Source organism: Artemia sp. Qi Xiang Cuo, chromosome 1 (genome assembly GCF_049724085.1).
Source record: "Artemia sp. Qi Xiang Cuo chromosome 1, ASM4972408v1, whole genome shotgun sequence".
In the NCBI taxonomy this organism is placed as follows: Eukaryota; Metazoa; Arthropoda; class Branchiopoda; order Anostraca; family Artemiidae; genus Artemia; species Artemia sp. Qi Xiang Cuo.
Window position 1 is genome coordinate 6,114,059 of NC_142794.1, and position 22,451 is coordinate 6,136,509.

At 37.7% G+C, this 22,451-nt stretch overlaps 4 protein-coding genes across 4 annotated transcripts in view; 3 read left to right on the forward strand and 1 right to left on the reverse strand.

Annotated features, from left to right (window-relative positions):
* The window catches only part of LOC148955957 (uncharacterized), a 197,263-nt gene that overhangs the window by 157,558 nt on the left and 17,254 nt on the right, over nt 1-22,451 (reverse strand). The gene's annotated exons all lie outside the window — the stretch shown is intronic.
* Nucleotides 1,375-1,974, forward strand: LOC148955958 (uncharacterized). The gene has a single exon (XM_089088564.1). The coding sequence runs from the start codon at nt 1,375-1,377 to the stop codon at nt 1,972-1,974; it is 600 nt and encodes a 199-aa protein (XP_088944690.1).
* On the forward strand, nt 3,034-3,417 carry LOC148955959 (uncharacterized). Its single transcript, XM_089088575.1, has one exon. It carries the CDS (start codon nt 3,034-3,036, stop codon nt 3,415-3,417), a length of 384 nt encoding a protein of 127 aa, XP_088944701.1.
* On the forward strand, nt 13,927-15,072 carry LOC148955960 (E3 SUMO-protein ligase ZBED1-like). Its single transcript, XM_089088587.1, has one exon. The coding sequence runs from the start codon at nt 13,927-13,929 to the stop codon at nt 15,070-15,072; it is 1,146 nt and encodes a 381-aa protein (XP_088944713.1).

Consider the following 22,451-nt stretch of genomic DNA (forward strand, 5'->3'; position numbering starts at 1 on the left):
TGTTATTGATATTAAAAGAAAAAAAAACACTATCTAGTACTGTCTAGAGTACTAGAAATTTAAGAGTACTAGAAATTAGAGTACTAGAAATTTAAAGCTGAAATTTAGGGAGGGTAACTACCTTCCAGGAAGTTCTGATGTTAGTCTCAAGGATGAGAATTTTAGAGAAACTTTTTGGGAATAGTTGAATACTAAACTGAAGATTTTTAAATTTAAAAATATATAAACCAGATGGAATCATTTTAGGAAAATAGTTTTTGAAGGTGACAATGGTGTCATAGGAAGAAAGTTAGAAACACAGCTAGGAATATTAGTGGGAGTGCTTCATGTTTCATAGAGAGGAGGAGGGGCAATTTTTGCTTTAGCAAATAGCAGATAACACAAATTATTTGAGCTATAGATGATATGAAAATAAGAAAAGTATGAAGAAAGAGGAGAAAGCATTAAAATCTGAATTAAGGAGGTCTGAAGTAAAGGACATGGATAAAATTGCTAAAAATCCGGAAGATACAGCCAGATGGCATCATAGAAAAATACTGCACTGGCATGTTGATAAATTGAAAGGGAATGGTCAATCTGGACTCATCTCAGTTAAAGATAGGAATAGGACTACAGTTAGTGAGAAGGGAAAACTTGGAGAGAGATGGGCAAAACAATTTGAAAATGTACAGACCATGATAGTTAAAGGAAAAATATAGAAAAGTTTGTGACACTTTGGATAAAAAGAAAGATTTATTTTGTGAAAGTACTAAGAGGGTTAAAAAATAATAAGGTCCCAGGTGCTGATAGTATGGTAAATAAACTTCTTAAGTGTAGTGGTTACAAGGTTAAATATAAGTTACTGAAGATTATGAATATCATTTTTTTTTTAAGGGGAAGTACACAGCAATTTTAGGAAACCTCTAACTAAACCCTTCCATGAGAAAGGTCATAACCTGGACTTGTCCCAGTTAAAGATAGGAATGGGGCCACAATTAGTGAAAAGGGAAAACTTAGAGAGAGATGGGAAAAGCAATTTGAGAATGTGCAGACCATGATAGTTACAGGAAAAATATGGAAAAGTATGTGACACTTTGGATAAAAAGAAAGATTTATTTTGTGAAAGTAGTAAAAGGACCACTCCAACCACTAGTTGTCCTAGGGGGAAATAGGGCCTGATAAGCTCAAGTGCTCCAAGCTAAGGTTGGGACCTTGTAGCTTTGATTCACACTCCCATCCCTAGTGAGTTTAGAGGAGAGCTCTAAGTTGCACCTCATCACGGTGGAGTAGTGAAATGTCCTGCTGGTTGCCTAGCCCAACCAGCAGAACAGCTAACGCAATGGGGCGCCAAAAGTTTGGGGAGCTGCTGGTCAAGAACATTCCCATGAAACACCAATGGATACAGAAGATTCAGATATAACAATCAATACTATGGCATCTGCGGTAACCAACCCAGATCAGGTTCAGATGATGCCTGATTCAAGAAGTGGGCTAGTCATCCCCACCAAGAAACTTAAAGTTGGTTCTTGGAATGTAAGAAGTTGCAAGGCTGAGTCAACTCAGATGCTCCATGCAAATGAAATGAAAAAGTATGGTCTCAATATATGTTGCCTTTGTGAGAGTAGATTGAACAACATACTGATAAAATCAATTGACCTCACGGATTCAGAAACATTTAATTTTCACAACTCTGGACTGACTGATGGGAGTACTCTCCATAGAGTTGGACAACTTCTGGACCCAATTGCTGCTTCATCTATCATCTTTTGGCAACAAGTTTCAGCAAGAATCTCTACCCTGAGACTGAAAGGCCGGATTAGTAATGTGACTATCTTGTCTGTCTGCGTGTCTATCCGAGATAGCCCTGATGATGCCAAAGATGCATTCTACTTTGAGCTGCAGAGAATATTCACATCTGTCCCAGGATGTAACATACTATTTGTTGCTGGTGACTTTAATGCAAGGGTCAGTAAACTAGATGTAAACGCCAAATAAGTGATCAGATGCCATACCATCAGAGATAGATGTTCAAAAGGCAAAAGATTGCTACAGCTTGCCAAATACAATAACCTATGTCTGGTTAACACCCGGTTTGAGCACAAAAAGCACCATCTTGTGGCCTGAAGATCTAACAACTGGGTCACCAAAGCCCAGATTGATCACTTCCTTGTCAGAAGACGTTGGAGAAGGTCATGTCTGGATGTAAGAGTCTACAGAGGCACAGATACAGGCTCAATGAACAGCTCCAATCCCTTTCTTTTCATCTGTAAATTCAGTCAAAGACTAAGCACCCACAAAAAAACAAGATTAAAACCAATTGGTTTGATGTATCAAAAGTACTCAGTCTACAGATCAAGGCTGATTTCCAGATACAGCTTAACAACTGATTTGAGGCCCTTACCAACTACACTGACATTGAAAACCAATGGTCCAAGCCGAAAGTCCTGACACAAGAGGTTGCTGAACAGGTTCTTGGTCACACCAAGAGGAAACAAAGGCTCTGGATCTTGGACAAAATGATTGAGCTAGTGGAAAAGAAACAACCCCTTCTCAGTGGCCCTAAAGAACCCCTAAAAATGCTTGCAAGCTGGTAAAGCAGCCTGCTTGTTGTGACAGGGAGAAATACTGGTCACAAATAGCTTCTGATATGCAACAAGCAGCAGAATTGCATAACCTAAGGAAAACATTCAAGCTAATGAGGGAAGCAACAGGCAAGTTGCCCATCTCCATGGACTCCCAGAAACACAAAATGGGCAACGTTAATCAGATGGAAAAAGACTGCATTGAGAGATGGAAAGAACATTTCTCCAAGCTCCTTAATCACACAAAAGCTTCATGTGATCTACCCAATTTCCAGAGTGTACCAAAGGAGCCCTAACAGATAGATCAACAGCCACCATCATTTGCTGATGTTCTGTGGGCACTGAAAAATAACAAAGCCCCTGGAGAGGATGGCATCTCAGCAGACATGTATAAGTCATCCCCTACACTATTATGTCAGCTGAAAGACTTGCTAGTTGAGGTATGGACAACAAAAAATTCCCAAAAGATTGAATGGCATATAAAGCGGGAGGCACAGCAGTCTGTTTGAACTATCAAGGTATATCACTAATAGACCATACCATAAAGGTTTTTTGCATAATTGTCCGCAACTGTTTCAAAGGATGCCAAGAGAAGTTGACAAGACCAGAACAAGCAGGTTTCAGACCTGGAAAGGGCTGCCAAAAACATATTCTTACTCTCCACCTCATACTACAGCAGAGCAAGAGATTTCAACTGTCTGCTTTAATGATTTCAGCTGTCTGCTTTAATTATGTTGCTACTTTTGACTCCTTTATCAGGACCAAGCTTTGGAAGATCATGGTGGAAGACAGTGTCCCAGCAGAACTGATTGAGTTACTCAAAGGAGCCTATGCATCTACAGTTACAAGAGTCTGAACTGCTGATGGTGAAACAAGGGAATTTGATGTTGAGTCAGAGGTCAAACATGGGTGCCCCCTTTTGCCAGCTCTGTTCAATTACATAATAGACTGGACAATGACAAATTTGCTTTGCATCCACAAAGGGTTTGTCATTGGTCAGAGAACCTAATTGCCCTGACAGACCTTGACATTGCAGACAATGTGGGTCTCATGAGTAGCATGTTTGCTGAGCTCCAAAACATTGTCAACAACGTCTCCTGTACATCAAAGGCCTCATGATCAGCAAGTCTAAACCAAAGTCATGAAAGCAAATGCCCTAAACCACCCAGATATCCAACTAGAAGGCAAAACCATCAAGACTGTTGAAGAGTTCTGCTACCTTGATTCTATCCTAACACCAAACGGAGGTGCAGAAGCTGACGTTAGAGCTTAAATAGGAAAGGTATGGGGTGTCTTCACAAGTATGAAGAAGTTGCTTGGGAATAGACATGAAATTAGCATCAAAACAAAGATGAACTTCTACAAGGCAACTATTCAATTGATCCTGCTGTACACCTGTGAAACTTGGGCTTTAAAGGCTGAAGAAACATTAACACTAGAAGTATTCAACCATTGCTGCATGAGACACATACTACGGGTCAGCTGATGGTTTCATATCTGAAACGCTCAGGTTCAAAGGCGTTGTGCCCAGAAGGCCCCTCTTTTAATAATCATAAAACAACAAAAGCTGAAATTCCTGGGACACACACTAAAGAAACCAGCTAGAACCATATCCCATGATGTCCTCACCTGCAACCCTCTTCCAACTTGGAAATGAAGACCAGGCAGCCAAAGAAAGAATCTCTGGCAGATATTCAATAATGACCTGGATCCTTGGGGTGGCTTCTAGCAACACAGACATTGTTGGGACAAGGACTGGCTGAAGATTGCAGAAGAGTCTGCTGCTGACACATCATGTTGGACTACATCAGTCATCCCATCATCCAGTGGTGCCAGGCAGGATGGATCATCATCTGGCTCCAACCAAAAGTAAGTAAAGTAAGAAAGGTCATAAGAGTGTGTGATAATTATAGAGGTATTAGCCTGGTTTCTATAGGATGCAAATCACTTAGTATGATGATAATTTCTAGACTTAGAGATGGTGTGGACAAAGTTTTAAAACAAAAACAGTGGGAAGAGGATGCATCAACAAAATTTTCACTCTTAGATTAATAACTGAGAAGTGCCAGAGTCATCAAACATTTTTAGGCCTCAGTTTTACAGATTATGAGCAAGTGTTTGAATCAGTTGATAGTAAAGCTTTAGCAAATGTCCTATCCTTGTATAGTATACAAGATAAATTCATCTGAGTGATTTTTGCTATGTGTGAGAATAACATTGCTGCAGTAAAGGTAGGAAATAAGTTTAGTAGCTGGTTTTGTATTAAATCAGGATCAAGCAGAGTTGTGTTCTATCTGTATTTACAGTTATGACAATGATCAAATATGATTCTGAAGCATGGGCACTCTAAAAAACAGATAACATTTACTAGTTGTTTTCTAGAGAAATTGCCTCTGGATTGTTTTGGGCACCTGGCTGACTAGCCATATTTCAAACAGTAGGCTGTACAGAAAGTGTGGTTCAACCCTGCTTTCTAGGGCTATAATGAATGGGGAGTTGAGATGGTTAGGGCAAATTCTGTAGATGAAGGATGACAGGATTATTCAAAGGTAGAAGTTTCAAAATATTTTTCTAGTACTTTATTTGGCAGTAGATCTATTTTTAAAATTAGCAGTTTAATAACCCAGTTCATTTATACAGCTTAGGGTATATATTTGTAAATTATGGAGGGGGGGGGTAAAATTCATTTTAAACACAGATGAATGTTCAATAAAATATGGATTCAGAGTTAAGTTTACCTAGGTCAGTTCCCTTTGGAAGGGGAAGGAGTGGAGGTAGGTACTTCAAAATACTTTCCCCAGGGATCATAGGTTCTGGATCCATTTTTGAATTTCATTCACCTTTCTGAACTAGGGTAGACAGTAAAATTCTAGTTTAACTACTTTTTGCTATATTGAACAGAGGTTAGGAAAATGAAACTTTCCATAATGAATCCAGGGCCAAAAAAATACTCTGGGAAGTTGCTGCCAAGCTCCTATGTTAATCCTCTTCTAATTTCTAAGTCTTAGAAATCTGCCTACTTGACAGATCTATACCTATTGAAATTTCAACAAAAAAAAAATTTTAGGTGTAAATGTATGACCATTTCACCACATAAGGAGACATGTGAAGAAAACAATCTTACTTCATAATATGCAACATAATCATAGTTAATATTTTGTAGCAGGAGAACCTTTATCTTTACTTCTTTTTCCAGTTTTGCAATAAAATTTTTGAAAAAATCCATGCTTTAGATAAGCATTATGTCTTTTTTCAAATTTATGTTGACATATATACCATACTACAAAAGTTTTTTATAGATGGCAGAATCCTTGCTGCACAAAATTTCTAGAAGTTTTTTTAGTAATGACCTGCCATAGCATGTGTGTTTCAGTGCTTCCACCACTGTGTTTTCAATAGCAATGTATATAAATTATTCTTTAAGATGGCAAGGCATTTAGCATATTTATCGAGATTGAACAAAATATTTTTGTGAAAAATAATGAATTTCTTAAAAAAACTGGAAAAAGAAGGAAAGAAGCAAAGACAAAGGTTCTCTTGATGCAAAATATGTTAACTAGGATTATTTTGCATATAATGAAGCAAGAATTGTTTACTTAACATGTCTCTTTATGTGGTGGAATGGTCATATATTTATACTAAATTTTACCTTAATTTTAAGTTATCCATTTCAGTTTCTTTTTCTCTGGTTTTAGTGGTGAAAATACAAATCCGGTAAAATTCTACTTTAGCTACTTTTGGCTATCTTGGGAAGGGGTTAGGTTAGGAAAACGAGACTTTCAGGGATGGGTTTACAGGCTATAGTATGTCCCGGGAAGGTATTTTGAAGTAACTACCTCCACTCCTTCTCCCTCTAGAGGGTCATGAAATTTGCCTACATGACAGGTCTATACCCATTGAAATCTTGACAAAACAACATTTTACCTTAATTTTCAGTTATAAATTTTTTTTTGTTTAGCTTTAGCTCTGAAAATGCAATTTCAGTTTTTTTAGCAGAATTTTAAGACATATAAATAGTTTATTTCCAAAATTTAGGAAATGTATTTGCATATCTTTAAAACCTTATAAATTGGGATTGAGCAAAGTTGTGAAGCTGAAAACAAATTTGTTGTACTTCATTTAAGCAGAAGATCTATTTTGCAAGGTTTCAGTTCTATAACTCACATATTTTTAAAGGTCATCAAAGGTCAGGACCCTCTAGAGGGAGAAGGAGTGGAGGTGGGTACTTTAAAATATCTTCCCAGGACATACTTTAGCCTGTAGACCCATCCCTGAAAGTTTCATTTTCTTAACTTAACCCCTTTCCAAGATAGTCAAAAGTAGCTAAAGTAGAATTTTACCTACAAATCCTTTTATTTAAGTACAATTTTAAGCCATATCAATGATTTTTTTCTAGGCCTAAATTTTGTAGATGTATTTGCAGATCTTTAAAATCTCATAAATTGGGATTGAGCAGTTACAAAGCTGAAAACAGTGTTTTGGGTAAATATATACCAAATCATATTATTGAGTTATGACTAAAGTGAAACTATCATTTGATGCCTTTTTTTATGCTGATTACAAATATCTTTGGAAATGAATTTTAGCCCCCCACCTATATATGCCAATTCAGGGTATATATTTCTACATTAGGGGGGGGTAAAAGTTTAAACTTACCTCCCATTTACATCAGAAACAAAATTTGCCCCCACCCCCTAATGTAGAAATATATACCCTGAATTGGCATAGGCTATATGGGGGAGGGAGGGGGGGGACTAAAATTCATTTCTGATAGAAATGCTTATTATATTTGTAATCAGCATAAAAAAAGCCATCAAATGGTGTATTCACTTTATTCCTAACTCAATAATATGATTTGGTAGATATTGACCTAGAAAAATAGCCTATACCCTGAATTGACATATATAGAGGGGGGGGGGCTAAAAATACAGTACGAAAGAAAGTCTTATTAAATGCTTAATAATCATAAAAAAGGCGGTAAAATTATACTTTAGCTACTTTTGGCTATATTGGAAAGGAGTTTGGTTAGGAAAATGAGACTTTTAGGGATGGGTCTACTGGCTAAAGCATGTCCTGGGAAGATATTTTGAAGTACCCACCTCTACTCCTTCTCCCTCTAGAGGGTCCTGACCTTTGATGACCTTTAAAAATATGTGAGTTATCATAAGTGAAACCTTGCAAAATAGATCTTCTGCTTAAATAAAGTACAACAAAATGGTTTTCAGCTTCAAAACTGTGCTGAATTCCAATTTAGGCCTATAAGGTTTTAAAGATATTCAAATACATTTCCTAAATTTTGGAAATAAATTATTTATGTGTCTTAAAATTCTGCTCAAATAACTGAAATTGCACTTTAGAGCTAAAGCCAGAGAAAAAAGAAACTGATAACTGAAAATTAAGGTAAAATGTTGTTTTGTCAAAATTTCAATAGGTATAGACCTGTCATGTAGGCAAATTTCATGACCCTCTAGAGGGAGAAGGAGTGGAGGTAGGTATTTCAAAATACCTTCCCGGGACACACTTTAGGCTAGCCTGTAGACACATCCCTGAAAGTCTCATTTTCCTAACCTAACTCCGTCCCAAGATGGCCAAAAGTAGCTAAAGTAGAATTTTACCAAAAAGGCATCGAATGATGTATTCACTTTATTTGTTACTCAATAATATTATTTGGTAGCCTATATAGCCCTGTATTTGGAAAGAGCATAAAGAAGGTAGCCTATCCAGTAGTATGATTAATTTATTTGTCAGTCAATAAAATGAACTACAAAAAAATTACCCAAAATAAGAATTGAATAAAAAGAGAATCAACTTACTTGCAGGCTAGAGACTGAACTTGAACTAGCCCGCACCTCAGCTACGAGTGACACAGCGTCCTTTAAAAATAAATTTACACTGAAAATATTTTATTTGGTATTTTTGTTGAATTTTGTCAGAAATAGTCTTAAGGTTTAAGTACTTCTTATTTTTAAACACTGTCTTTATGTAATTACTGGTGTTGGGCGATATTCGATATTGATATCGATATATCGATATATCGGACGAAATATCGATATCAAATATCGAAACGTAAATATCGGTATCGAAAACGATATTTCGGAATTTTCCAGTATTTTCAGCTTTTCTCGCCATCTACTCGTGAATGACCAACAGAAAAGGTCCCACAGAGAAAAAAGTTTTCCAAATCTTCCAGAAGAAGAAGAATAACCTATGAAATCCAATGACTCATAAGACGGAGCTAATGAATGCTCCAGAAACGTTGAAATAAACAACAATGACATTGTCATTCCTTATCATTCCACAGTTTGTATGTTTTTTAATGGAATGATTGAAACTTTTGTTAACTAACAGAGGAATGTGCGATTTTATCTAGTTTTATTTAGAATTTACCGCAATTTTCAAAAAATCATAACATGTTTGTGTTGGTAAGTACATTTTCATGCTGGAAGTGCAATATCCTCCAAATATGTGTAATTAGTCTCAGTTAACAAGTTTTCTTGTCATATTTACAAGTTGAATCAAGGAGGCACACTTGTGCCTCTTTAAAGAGGCGACCCACCACAATGTTAAGCGATTTCCGGTCCTAGAGGTCGCAGAGAGACGGAGGTGATTGCATTTTGTAGCCCAAGCTCAAACTAAGAAACGTGCAAAATTCCATCCTCCTCCGACTTTATCTTCATGGGGTAAACTGGGCCGGAAGTTTCGACCCTCCTACCACAGCCCCCCCTTTAACGCTGTCCGATCGGGCTTAAATTTAGAGGTTAAGCTTTACTAGGGCCCGGGAGCTTATCCCCGAAATTTCAGCTCAATCCAATCACTCCTTCCCTGTTTTCCAAAAACCAGATATAGCCACTTAATGTTCATTTCTCTTCTTTTTTTTATTAGCCACGCCTAGAGGCCACATTTGGCAACGGATCCGGGTGAATGAGGACTCATTCGAAGCGGAATTTGACCTGTTAGGGCCTTTTGATATTTTCAGACCGAAAAAATCATCCCCCGAATTTACATTTACGAAAAACCTCGTTTTCCTATAAGAGCCCATGTTAAATTTTCCCACCATAGCCCCCCCTTTAACGTTTTCCGATCGGGCTGAAATTTAAAGAATAATCTTTCCTAGGGCCTGGGAGCTTATTCTCGAAATTTCAGCTCAATCCGATCACTCCTTCCCTGTTTTCCAAAAACCAAATATCAAGTTTTGTGGGGATTTGCTTGCCTCAAAAATATATAGCAAAGACTAAAAATAATATAAGAATTGTCTCTGTGGTACAGTGGTCGCTACTACTGACTGTCAGGCGGAAGACCCGGGTTCGATTCCCAGTTAGAGGAATTTTATTTTATATTGAATTTAAAGTTTAAAAAAGAAACTCAGTTTCTTTTTTAAATCCAATCTATTAAATCCTTCGGCTCAACAGGCGTCTCCAGAAGAATATCAAAGTTGGCCTTCAGGTTACAGGTAAGTCTCCACAGCTTTGATAACATGCCGTATACCCGCATGCTCGAAGACAAGTTGAAAAAAGAAAATCTTACTGCGCATTTGATTTGAGTATTCAGGAATTAAAAGCCTTAACACAAGAATCTTCAAGAGCGGGGGATTTGGGGTGCGGAAGCTCCCCAACTATAACTCCTGACACGATCAGCTAACAGTTAGTCAAGCAATAATAAGTAATAAACTGCACAAAAATGTGCAGAAATTATTTGAAAAAACTACGTTTTCTAAAGAGTTAAAGAGGCTGAGTCACAAGTTCGAACCTTAAAAAGTACCGGGTTTAGGAGGTACTGTGGGGGGGCTGCCACCCCCAAACCCCCCACTCTTGCAGCATTCAAATAAAAAAAAAAGTTTTTTAAAATGAAAGTAAGGAGCGACATTAAAACTTAAACAAATAGAAACTATTCCGTATATGAAAGGGGCTAGGCCCTCCTCACCGCCTCGCTCTTTACGCTATATTTTTTATTTTTTTAAAAAAAGAGTGGTGATAAAGTAAAACTTTAGCGTAAAGAGCGAGGCGTTGAGGAGGGAACAGCCCCTTTCATATACGGAATAATTTCTGTTCGTTTTAAGTTTTAATGTCGCTCCTTACTTTCAGTTTAAAAAATTTTTTTTTTATTTAAAGATTGCGAAAGTGGGGGGTTTGGGGTGCGGCAGCCCCCCAACTGTACCTCCTAATCCCTGTACGTTTTAAGTTCAAACTTGTGACTCAGCCTCTTTAACTCTTTAGAAAACGTAGTTTTTTTTCAAATAATTTCATTAAGGGTCTCCTAGAAGGGTCGTGATTCTACCTGGTTGATAACAAATTAGGCTATATGAAAACTTTGTGTGGAGTTATAGCCTAGTAAAGTGTTGCTGGAACAAAGGCAGTCACGCACCCTGTTTGAATGAGTCACCCTTAGGTTTATGTGAAATTCCCAGTAAGATTCTTGAAAACTTTTATAAAACTAATACAAACTTAACCTAGACTAGGCTATAGTGGAGGGGTTATATTGGGTAAAACCTCCCAGTGCTTGGCTAATGCATAATCTTTGACAAGTAGGCTATCCTGATCAAAATACACTTCTCTTAAACATTTAAAACAGGCCCCAAATCTTGGGCACAATATATAGGTTTAGGCTGTTGGTATTGGTGGTAAATTTGCAGGTGGCACAATAATTTAGCTAAGATGAAAGCAAATACATCATTTGATGCCTTTTTTATGTTATTTCATAATCCAATAATTGCTTCTGTTGCAAATTGCATCTTTAGCCCTTAAAGGGGCCCTGAAGGTCTTTTATTTGAATTATGAAAGAGCATAAGAAGTATCAAATGATGTTTTCACTTTCATTCTAGTAGATTATAAGGTCCACTGCAAAGTTACCATGAAATTTACACACCTCCACCAGCCTAATGTGCAAATATATTCCCTGAATTGTTGACAGCAAAGTTCCAAATTGCAAAAATCAGTGCTACTTTTGTTGACGGCATTTGAAAACTTGAAACATTAGGAAAACAGTTTATATTTGTGTTGCCCAATAAATGGGGTTTGATTTTTATTTTTTGGAATATATTACTCTTGAATAACTTATTTATAAATTAGTGATATGTTTTTAACACCTTTTCAGTAACTTAACTACTGTTGATAACTTCTTTGTGTGGTTTAAAAAATTAAATTCCTTTGGGGCCCCTTTAAGGGCTCAAGATGCAACTTGCAACAGAAGCAATTACTGAATTATGAGGGATGTCACCCTCCTGATTGAAGGGCAACCCAGCTTACCTAGCACTCTGCAACGTCGCTTGACTCCTGGATTGTACCTTATGACATGCGCAAGAAATAATCTGATTGACAAAAAGCTACAAAAAGAAGTGAAAATGCTGACCCTCATGCCGACCATACCTGTCAAGCAGAACTCTCGTAGGAAGATGAGCCTCAAGCTCCGACAATTATTTTTTTACTGTTCATGTGTTTTTATGACTTTTGTGCTTTCACACTAGTTCATTTTTTATGGGTGATTAAATGAATCTTATTCATTTTCATTATATTCGATGTTAACTGACCATTTTGAAAGAGGTATACAAGTCGTAAGAAAACTAGTTTTTGAGATTTCAAGATGGATATATTATGGACATATTATAGACAAAATATGGACATAATTTGGCTGAAAAGGACACATTTTTGGATGCTCAAGGGACATATTCATTGACCAAAAAGTTCGCAACCCTGTATACTCACCCTTAAGGCCTGTTTATTAATAAAATCATCATTGTGACAATGATGATGTGACAATGATGGTTATGGGGCTTATAGCCCCATAACCCAAAATACTTTTATTGATTCCCAGCTGGGTAAGTGTAGAAGTAGAATTTCTCAGCCCACCTCGTAAAATTCAGGGTTTAAGTCAGGTACAGGGAACCTATGCTAGGTAAATATGCAACCTCAGACTGGTCTAGCCTCGTACGTTGGTGATAAAAAGTATCAATCAAGCTTTTAGACTATAATTTTAGCTCTTCAACTGAAATTAACAACCTCCCTTTGCCACACAGGGTCAGGAGGCTTAAATTATACTTTGAAGGTTAGATTGACACTTCTATTACCACGACACTAGTTTCTTGTCCGAACAGTCCGAGGTTGCATAGGTCCCTGTGATGAAGCTGGTATGAAGTATGTAATGGGTAAGTCAGAGGGCGTCTTTCAAAAATGTAGAAGTGCACTAAAGGGTTCTGTAATGTTGCCGGTTTGTGTGTCCTGTTTTTATGCTGCTTCTATGCTCAGTCAGGAAGAATGAGTCTGATGATTTTTTCCTTTGGTAATTAAATAGTGTCACAGCCTCTCCAGGTTGTGCTCGGTTGATTTGATTATTCTTTAGGCAGATGCGTTTCCGACAACTCGTCTAGCCTAGACTCTACCGCCTAGACTCTAGGCGGTAACACTGTCTTGACTTTGAAATCTCATTAATATCAGAGTATTGTCGTGCTACATGGCTATTGGACTAGTAGAAAACATTTCTGTAAAACAGATTGGCAAAATATAATATTTTGCCAAATATTTGATATTTAGAAATTTAGCTGATAATATACTGCAATCTGTCATCATTTTCTTTTGCTTATTGATTTAACGTACATAGCAAAATCCAACCCTATCTGCCAAATCGAATTCCCAAATTTGGTCCATTATTTGCAGGTTGGTACTACCCATTTATTTAACAGAATCAGTTCCATTGGATTCTATTTGCCTCTGAATGTTTAATATATTGCAGGTCCAGGTCTCTACCAGTTTTTGAAAAATGCCAAGTCCTTTGTGGGAATATTTTACAAAAGTATCGGATAAGTCAGCACTATGCAAAATATGCAAAAAAGTGTTGCTACCTCTGGAAATACCACCAACCTTAATGCTCATCTCAAGACAAACCACAAAAAACAATACCAAAGCATAAAAGGAAGTACATCGGCCGGGGGTGCCAGTGTTAACCCTGATTCTGATTCGTGTCCATCTGATGATTATCATGATTCAAGTCAAATTGTCCCATCACATAGCCAAAACTCAACCAGACCTTTGAGTCAAGCTAGTGACCTTACCCAAGTTACCCGTGATAGAAGTGACCAGACTGACTCAGGAGCACCAAATGCAAAGCAGCCGAGAATTGACTCGTTGTTACAGACCAAGTACAGTGCAAAGCACCCTAAAACTGTAAAAATGAACAAACTGGTTGTGAAATTCATTGCAAAAGATATGCAACCCCTCTCTGTTTGTTTCAAATCCTGGGTTTATTGATCTGGTGCAGGGTCTTGACCCTGATTATACTTTGCCATCCCGAGCTAAAGTGACAAGAGATCTTCTCCCTTAAATCAATGCTGTAGAAAAATTTAAACTGCAGGAGGCGCTAAAAAAAAGTAGGACATATGTCCCTTACCCCAGATATATGGACCTCCCAGGCGACTGAGGGTTTCATGACTGTCACTGTACATTACATTGATGAGAAAGGCTGCCTCTGCAGCAACGTGCTTACTACTATGAAAATTGAAGAAAGGCATACTGCTGATGCTATCACAGCTCATCTTCTGAAAATTGCCACTCAGTGGGGGATTAAGGAAAAGGCTGTAGCTGTAGTTACCGATAATGGAGCAAATGTGGTACGGGCTGTAAAGGATGCTGCATCTGCTGTAGGTAAAGGCTGGAGACATGTTTCGTGCTTCGCATATACTCTGAATTTGATTGTGAGGGGTGCTATTGATGATACTGCTGACTTGTCACCTCTTGTCCAAAAAGCTAGGAACATAGTCAGCTTTTTCAGACGTAGTGTTGTAGCTGCCGACAAGCTGCGCCAGGTTCAGATCTCTATTGACAATGTTTGCCCCAAAAAACTGATACCTAATGTGACCACTAGACGGAAATCGCCTCTCACTGTGTTGCGTAGTCTACAAGATTTGAAAGAGTCGGTACCAAGTTTGCTCGTGCTTCTCGGTAAAGTAGATCTACTACTCACTGAAAGTGAGTGGGATGTTATTTCAAACGTGATCGCGGTACTTACACCTTTTGACGAGGTCACAATCGAGCTCTCTTCTGAAAGCTATCCCTCCATCACAAAAGTCATGCCTTTATCCAAGATTTTGAGACGCCACCTTGTTCAGGTAGATTGTGGTGGATTTTCAAATGTCGCCGAGGACCTCCACAAGGCTTTGATGGAGAAAATGCAAGCTAGGTTTATAAGCCTCGGTCAGGTCACACCCGTGACGATTGCCACGTACCTTGATCCGCGTTTCAAGAAAATGCATATTTCCCCTGACGTTCTTGTCTCGGTTGAGGGCAAAATAGCAAGAGAGATGGATTTGACCTTGCTGTCTGCTGAATCCGTAGCAGCAGGTACAAGTACCGTCATAAACCCCGCGAGACAGCATCGACAGGCTCATGACAGTTTGTGGGGCTCACATGACGAAGTTCTGGTAGTCAACTCAGGACATGGTTCGACAGCAGCCGAGTCTATCACGGCTCTGCAGCTTTTTAACAGGGAATCTGTAGTTTCAAGAAAAACGGATCCACTCAAGTAGTGGAATTCTCGCAACATGGGGTCTCAGAAATATCTATACGAGGTTGCCATGAAATTTATGTCTGTGCCCACCACCAGTGTCCCTTCTGAGAGAGTTTTTTTCCAAGGCCGGTCAGTTGATCACCGAGCGGCAAAACCGACTCTCTGGGAAAAACATTGACATGTTGCTGTTTTTGAATAGCCAAATATAGCCGCGTTTTTTTCTTGAGCCCAAGTAGTTTCATGTCTGGGTTTTCGTGATATTGTTTCATATAATCGAATTTGGTTTTTTAATTGTTCAATGTTTTATTATTCGAAGTTTTTATAAAAAAAATGATGCAAAACACTCTTTAACTACGATTTACATTATTTAACTTTGGCAAAAACAAGAGTGTATCGGAGCCAAAAATGGTTCCGAAATATCGATATCGATTATCGAAAGTGAAAATATCGATATATCGATATATCGAAAAATCGAAATATCGCCCAACACTAATTAGAAGGCCAATGTCAAGTCAGCAAAAATGCCAAAAAAAAAAAACAACTCGTAAAATTAACAAGGGGATAAAGTACAATTAAAACGTAAAATTAAGTTAGTTGGTGACTAACAAACATAAATATAAAACCTCCAAATTTGCAAAATGGGCATTAAAATTAATAATTATGAGGTAAAAAGTGAGTGAGGGGGGGGGGCAGTGGAGATTCACTGGTTGAAAATGTCATTTATGTAAGGGATAAAAGTTCTTCTATATCTTTCAGTGCAAACTCTTATTGGGGCGAGAAGGGGGATTTTTGTTGACACAGAACGTGGGAGGTGGGGTCGAAGGGGTGAATATTGACCAGGGAAAAGGGGAGTTGTTCGAGAGTTATGAAGGGTATTATTAGCAAAACGCAAGGTAATTTTTGCTCTCCTTTCCTTAAGGTTGACAAGATTAGCTCTCCTAAGAAGGGAAATATGAGGTACTTTACCCTCATTGAAGATAATTCTTAGGCACCTTTTTTGGACTGCCTCTATTTTGTTCAACATTTCAATGGATATGCCAGGATGCCAGACAGGACAGGCGTTGTCGTATGTGTTTTGGGAAATTGTTGGCGTAGAAGGGGTGTTAGTTGCCTTCTAATTACTTTCGATATTAAAAAGGGCACTAGCCATTTCAATTTCCAATCGAATGAGCCGTTTTTGAAGTTTCTACGACAACTCGCTCTATAAAAACCTTATATGCCCCTAGGGCATAACTTACAACCCTTGCCCTGAGGCCTGTGGGGGGGTTGTCGTCCTCAAAAACCTAAATTACAGAACTTAAAAATACGTTTAACAAAATTGCTATCTCAAACTTGGTTTTGGATATGTGTGGGGAAAAGGTTGGCTTAAGAGGGCGGTTAGCTAGATTTGAAGCACTTTTGATCTGTCGAATGCACACTGGGCCTATGAGCTTCCAGCCGAGCTAGTGCGTTTAGATGGTTTTAAGACAACGCCTTTTATAAAAGCCTTATATGCCCCCAGTACATAACTTACAACCCTTGCCGTGAAGGCTGTGGGGGAATGCCCTCCCCAAAAACATAATTTGTATCTGGAAATCAACTACGTTGAACTACGAAGTGCACTGCTCTAAAGGAAAAAAATAATAAATAATACATTGTGCCAACATCGTTCTTATATGCCCTCAGGGCATAACTTAAAACCACAACCCTGAGGGTTGTGGGGGGGTGTCCTCCTCAAAAACATATTTTCTATCTGGAAATCAACTACGCTGAACAAAGTGGCTAGTTCAAAATTTTGATTGGATGTGTTTGGGGGAATGATGGGCGTAGGGGGGTGGGGTTAGTTGCCCTCCAATCACTTTCGACTATTAAAATGAGCCCTAGCTACTCCAATTTTCAATCGAATGAGCCCTTTTCGAAGATTCTACAACAACGCCTTTGATACGAAGTGCCCTGGTATGGAAAAAAACAAACAAAAAAATAAATAATACATTGTGTCAACATCGTTCTTTACTTAGGCCGCGCGTTTCCGTTGCCTATGATTCAGGTTGTACGCCATCAATTTCAGCAGCTTTGCCGTTTTTCAGGTTGCGTAGTACGGTTTTCACTTCCAGTAGGCTAATGGGTTCAACGTTGATTTCAAGATCGATGAGCGGAACACCGGGCGGAGGCTCCATGGGATTTACACGGGGAGGAAAACTTAGTATTTCGTTGAAGTATTTTCTCCAGCTGTTATCAATATCTTCTTTTCTCGAAAGTAGGTCGTCAGTCCTACTTTCAACAGCGCATGCAAGCTTTTGGAAGTCACCAGTGATCTCTTTGGTTATTCGATAGACCGTTCTACTGTCGTCTTTGCTGGCAGCCACCACAGTCTCGGCTGCTTTTGCCTCTGAAAAGCAACATCTGTCATTCCTTGTGGACCGCTTTACATCTTTGTGATTTGTTTATATTGGGCCTTGAGTTGGTCTTCATAGTGAGGGGTGACGTTACTATCACAGCTGTCTAGCTGGATCTTTATTTCTTTCCTCTCTTGCATGAGATTCCACGAGCCATCGCTAATCCACTGTTCACTCTTCTTTTGCGCGTAACCAATTGACTCTTCAGCGGCTCCCCTTGCAAACTCCACAATTAAATTCCACTTCTCATCCACTAGGACACCGGTTTCATCGCATGTCAGGTGTGTAAACTTGTTAGAAAGGGCACCACAATATTCTTACCTCACTTGTCTATCCTGGAGCTTCTAAATGTCAAACACTTTCACAGTCATTTTTGCGCTTGGTAATAGCCTTTAATTTTATATTAAAACTAACAATCACTAGTTGGTGGTCCAGTATGCATCGGTCCCACGAAAAGTACGTACATCTTCCAGACAGTGTCTGTGACGTTTTCTAATAAGAGCATGGTCAATTTGGCTCAGTGTAGTCCCATCAGGTGTAGTCCAGGTATATTTGTGAACATCCCGATGAGGGAACCATGAACCTCCAGCAATTAGGCTATGGCTAGCGTATGGCCTAATTTCGTGTCTATTGTTGGATTTCGATATTTTATGGTATATAGTTTTGTGGTATGAAACTATAGTAATAAAACTGTCTTCTTTTCCTCAGGCTCCTTATTTTTCTTTGTTTCCCAGGAATGATCAAAAATGAGACTAGACTTTCAAGCTAGGACGTTATTCCCTTTTTTTTCCGGGAGGAGGCGGGGGTCGAGTTAATAATTTTCCGTGGAGAGGCATTGCTGAAAAAGGTATTTTTTAGGTATTTGCTTTTTCTCTCAAATTATAAGTAGTCTTGGATGGGGAGGGAGGGGGGTAATGACAATACTGTCAAAAAGAATATGTAAGAAAACTAACGGTAAGTACCATATACATCTGTCAGGAGAGTTACCTTCATATGTCATATTAGGAACCCTTTATATGTACATATATAAAGCCTGTCAAGTATATATACTTCCAACTAATTTTTTTTGAATATTTGTTGCTATTTTTAGCGTTTTCTCAATATTTTTGTGTTTTGTTATCGAAATTTCTCAAATTTCAGCCACTACTTTCTAATGGTTTCTGTTGAATATTCTAAAAATCAAAATGGCTGGCTCTTGCTTTAATTAATGAGCTGCTTTTTACCTTCATAATACTAGAATTCGAAATGCAAACACAGCCCTAATGTAAGGTGTTTGATAATGCTATTCAAATGCTTTAAAAAAAGTGAAAACTATCAAAATTTGTTATGATTCAAACTAAACTCAAAACGATGTTAGTTTCAAATATGCCTTCGCCATCTATTTCTAGGGATTCTGATACAGATAGCAAAGTGAAAGATCCACGTGACATATAGCCATATATATTTTGAGGTACAGACAACAGAGTAGAATTAGAAATTTCTGCGAGTGTTTTGGTATCATTTGGGGAAGTATCTTGAGCCTCTAGAAATCAAAAATGAAAATACAAAAATAATAAAACTATAGGAAGTATTTTCTATAATTTACCCCCCTCCCCCCCAAAAAATTAAAAAATTTGGAAAATGAGATATAACAAGAGGCCTCAACACATACCTTGACAGTTTGACAGTTTGAATGACACTAAGTTCAAAAATCAGGATTTTATTCAGACTTTTTTTTTATCCAAATAATTACTAATTAATTATTTTATAGATAAAAATATTTGGAGATAACAGTTTTAAACATGACTATTCCAGATTCAAACTGATTCTACAACATTGTAAGTTAAATCATACCTTCGCCACTGCTATCCTCATCCTCAGGACCAGACTCAGGCTCTAAGTAGGAGTTCCTGGGTGAAAGATCCATTGGTAGACTTCGATGTTTAGGTAATAAAGTACAACCTGAAACTTCCATGGGTCTTTTAGTGTCAATTGATGAAGCATCTTCAACTCCTATAACAAAACAAATATAGTAACAGAAAGAACTTGAGATGCAATTACAATATATTTCAACATATTTTAGTGATTTACCCAAAATAATAAGGGATGGAGAAAAAAGAATAAAGGTCAGACAAAAAAAAAGGTAAAAACAGATTCAAGAGTAATAATATGAGCATTGTAAAAATAAGTTCCGCTACTTACTTTTTTTATTTATCTTACAAATGTTAACATTCCAACAATTCAAAAATGCTCTTCTCTTAAAAAAAGAAAAGATAAGAAGCTGAACTTGCGATTAAGTAAATTTTACATCAAAGCTTCAAGAGCTTTTAGATTAAATTTTTAAAAGGACTGTCTTTATTTACTGATGTTTAAAGCCAAACAACAAATCCAATCAGCAATGCACCAATCAGCAGCCAAAAGACATGATTGTTAGGACCCATGAGTCGTTGTTCTAATATTCTATTGAATAAATATTGCCGTTCCAGAATAAGCCAAAATCAAAATAAGCTGTTCTAAAATATTACTCTTGGGCCCTTTTGATCCCACTTTTGGTGCCCTTTTCATCTTAATACTCTTAGCCTTACAAGTAGTTGCAATTGAAGTAGTAGATGGAGTAGTTTAGAAGCAGTAGCAGCAGTGTTAGCAGTAAAAGTAGCAGTGGCAGTAGTGTTAGTAGTAGCATGCACATTTTATGTTTGGTCAATTGATCTTCCCCATTCATGGAGGTCCCAGGGACTTCTTGCTGTCCGGTTCTAAGCCGGCTTAAGTACTTCGGTGTAGACTTGAGAAGATATGTGATCCCCGTCCTGCACTGGTATCCGGGATCATTACTTTTCCTGAGGTGAAAATAATTTCAATGATTTAAAGTGCATGAAAATTGGAACTTGGAATGTTACGACATTAAAAAATGACTATCGTATCGACATTTTGACTGACGAATTCAGACGATTCGAACTGGATTTATTAGGAATTTCAGAAACTCATATCCCAAGGGTAGGAAGCATGAAATTAGGTGATATAGAATTTGTTTACTAAGGCAGGAAGGATGGGGTACATAGACAGGGAGTAGAGCTCATGATGAATAAGGAAGCTGCTAGGTCTTGTTTAGGCTTGGAAGGTATCAATAATGGAATATTAATTGCTCATTTTATGACTAAAAAGTTGAGGGTATCAGTTATAGTAGTATACGCCCCTGTAGAACCGACTGACGGAGATACTAGTGACTCAGATGAATTTTACTTACATTACAGGAGAAAATGGACAAGGTCCCAGGCAGAAATATGATGTTAAAACTGGGATATTTTAACGCCCAGGTTGGTAGAAATAGGGATAGATGGTATCCTAGCCTTGGTAAACTTGGTGTAGGAAAAGAAAACAGTAATGGATACAGACTTTTGCAATTTTGTAGGTATAACAATCTGGTTGTAACCAATACGGTGTTTGATCATAAAATGGATCACAAGTTAACATAGTATTCACGTGATGGTAAGACAGCAAACCTTATTGATTATATTATAGTAAACCGAAGACTGGCAGGATCAATACAAGATACTAGGGTTTATAGGAGTGCTGTTATTGATGTTAAAAGTAAAGATCACCATCTAGTAGTGTCAAAGGTTAATTTAAAGCCGAAATATCGGAAGGGTAGCTACCTCCCGGGAATTTATGATGTTGGTAGACTCCGGAATGAAAATTTGAGAGAAATTTTCCAGGAACAGTTGAATAATAAACTTGGAGAGTTTAAATTTTCATAATGTGGAATATGGTTGGAATAATTTTAGAAAAATAATTTGTGAAGTTGCTGAAGGTGTATTAGAGAAGAAAGCTAGAACTGCAGCTAAGAATATTAGTGAAAAAGTTTTATGTTTGATAGAAAGGAGAAAGGACTTGTACAAGAAGTATCTAAGTGATATATCGTATGAAAACAAAAGAAATGTAAAGAAAGTCGAGAAATCATTAAAATATGAACTAAGGAGGTGTGAAGTGGAGGCCATGGATAAAATTGCCAAGGATCTGGAAGATACAGCTAGACGGCATAATAGTGAAATATTGTACTGTCATGTTAATAAATTGAGAGAGAGTAGTCAATCGGGACTTGTTCCAGTTAAAGATATGAATGGGGTCGCAATTAGCGATAAGGAAAAAACTAAAGAGAGATGGGCCGAACATTTTTAGAAGAGATAGAGTTGCAGAAAAAAATATAGAGGAAAATGAAAGTTTGTGATACCTTGGATGTGAAGGAAGATTTGTTTTGTGAGGAGGAATTAGCAACAGTACTAAAAGGATTAAAGAACAATAAGGCTCCAGGTGCTGATAGAGTGGTAAATGAGTTTCTTAAATATGGTGGCTCTGAGGTTAGAAATAAGTTGCTGAAGATTATGAATATGATTTTTGAAAAATGAGAAGTACCTAACGATTTTGGGGAAACCTTAATTAAGCCACTTTATAAGAAAGGTGATAAAATTGAGTGCGGTAATTATCGAGGCATTAGTCTGGTCTCTGTAGGTAGTAAATTACTTAATAATATAATACTTTTTAGACTGAGAGATGCCTTAGACAAAGTTTTAAGAGAAGAGCAGTGCCGTTTTAGAAAAGGTAGAGGATGTGTCGACCAAATTTTCACTCTTAGGCTAATAATTGAGAAGTGCCTGAGTTCAAACACCTTTGGTCCTCTGTTTTATAGATTATGAGCAAGTGTTCGATTCTGTTGATAAAAGAGCTTTAGCAAAAGTTTTATCCTTGTATAGCATAGCAGACAAATACATTAAAGTGATTAGTACTACGTACGAGAATAACACTGCTACGGTTAAGGTATGAAATCAGGTTAGCAGCTGGTTTTGTATTAAATCAGGAGTTAAGCAGGGTTGTGTTCTATCCCCCTTTATATGGATTATTTTGATGGACTTTGTTTTAAGGAGCACAGGAAAGGCAATGGGAGACCACGGAATCAAATGGGGAGGAAAAAGTCTCCTGGACTTGGATTATGCGGATGATTTAAGCATCCTAGATGAAAGTGTGAGCAAAATGAAGGAAGTTTTAGAGG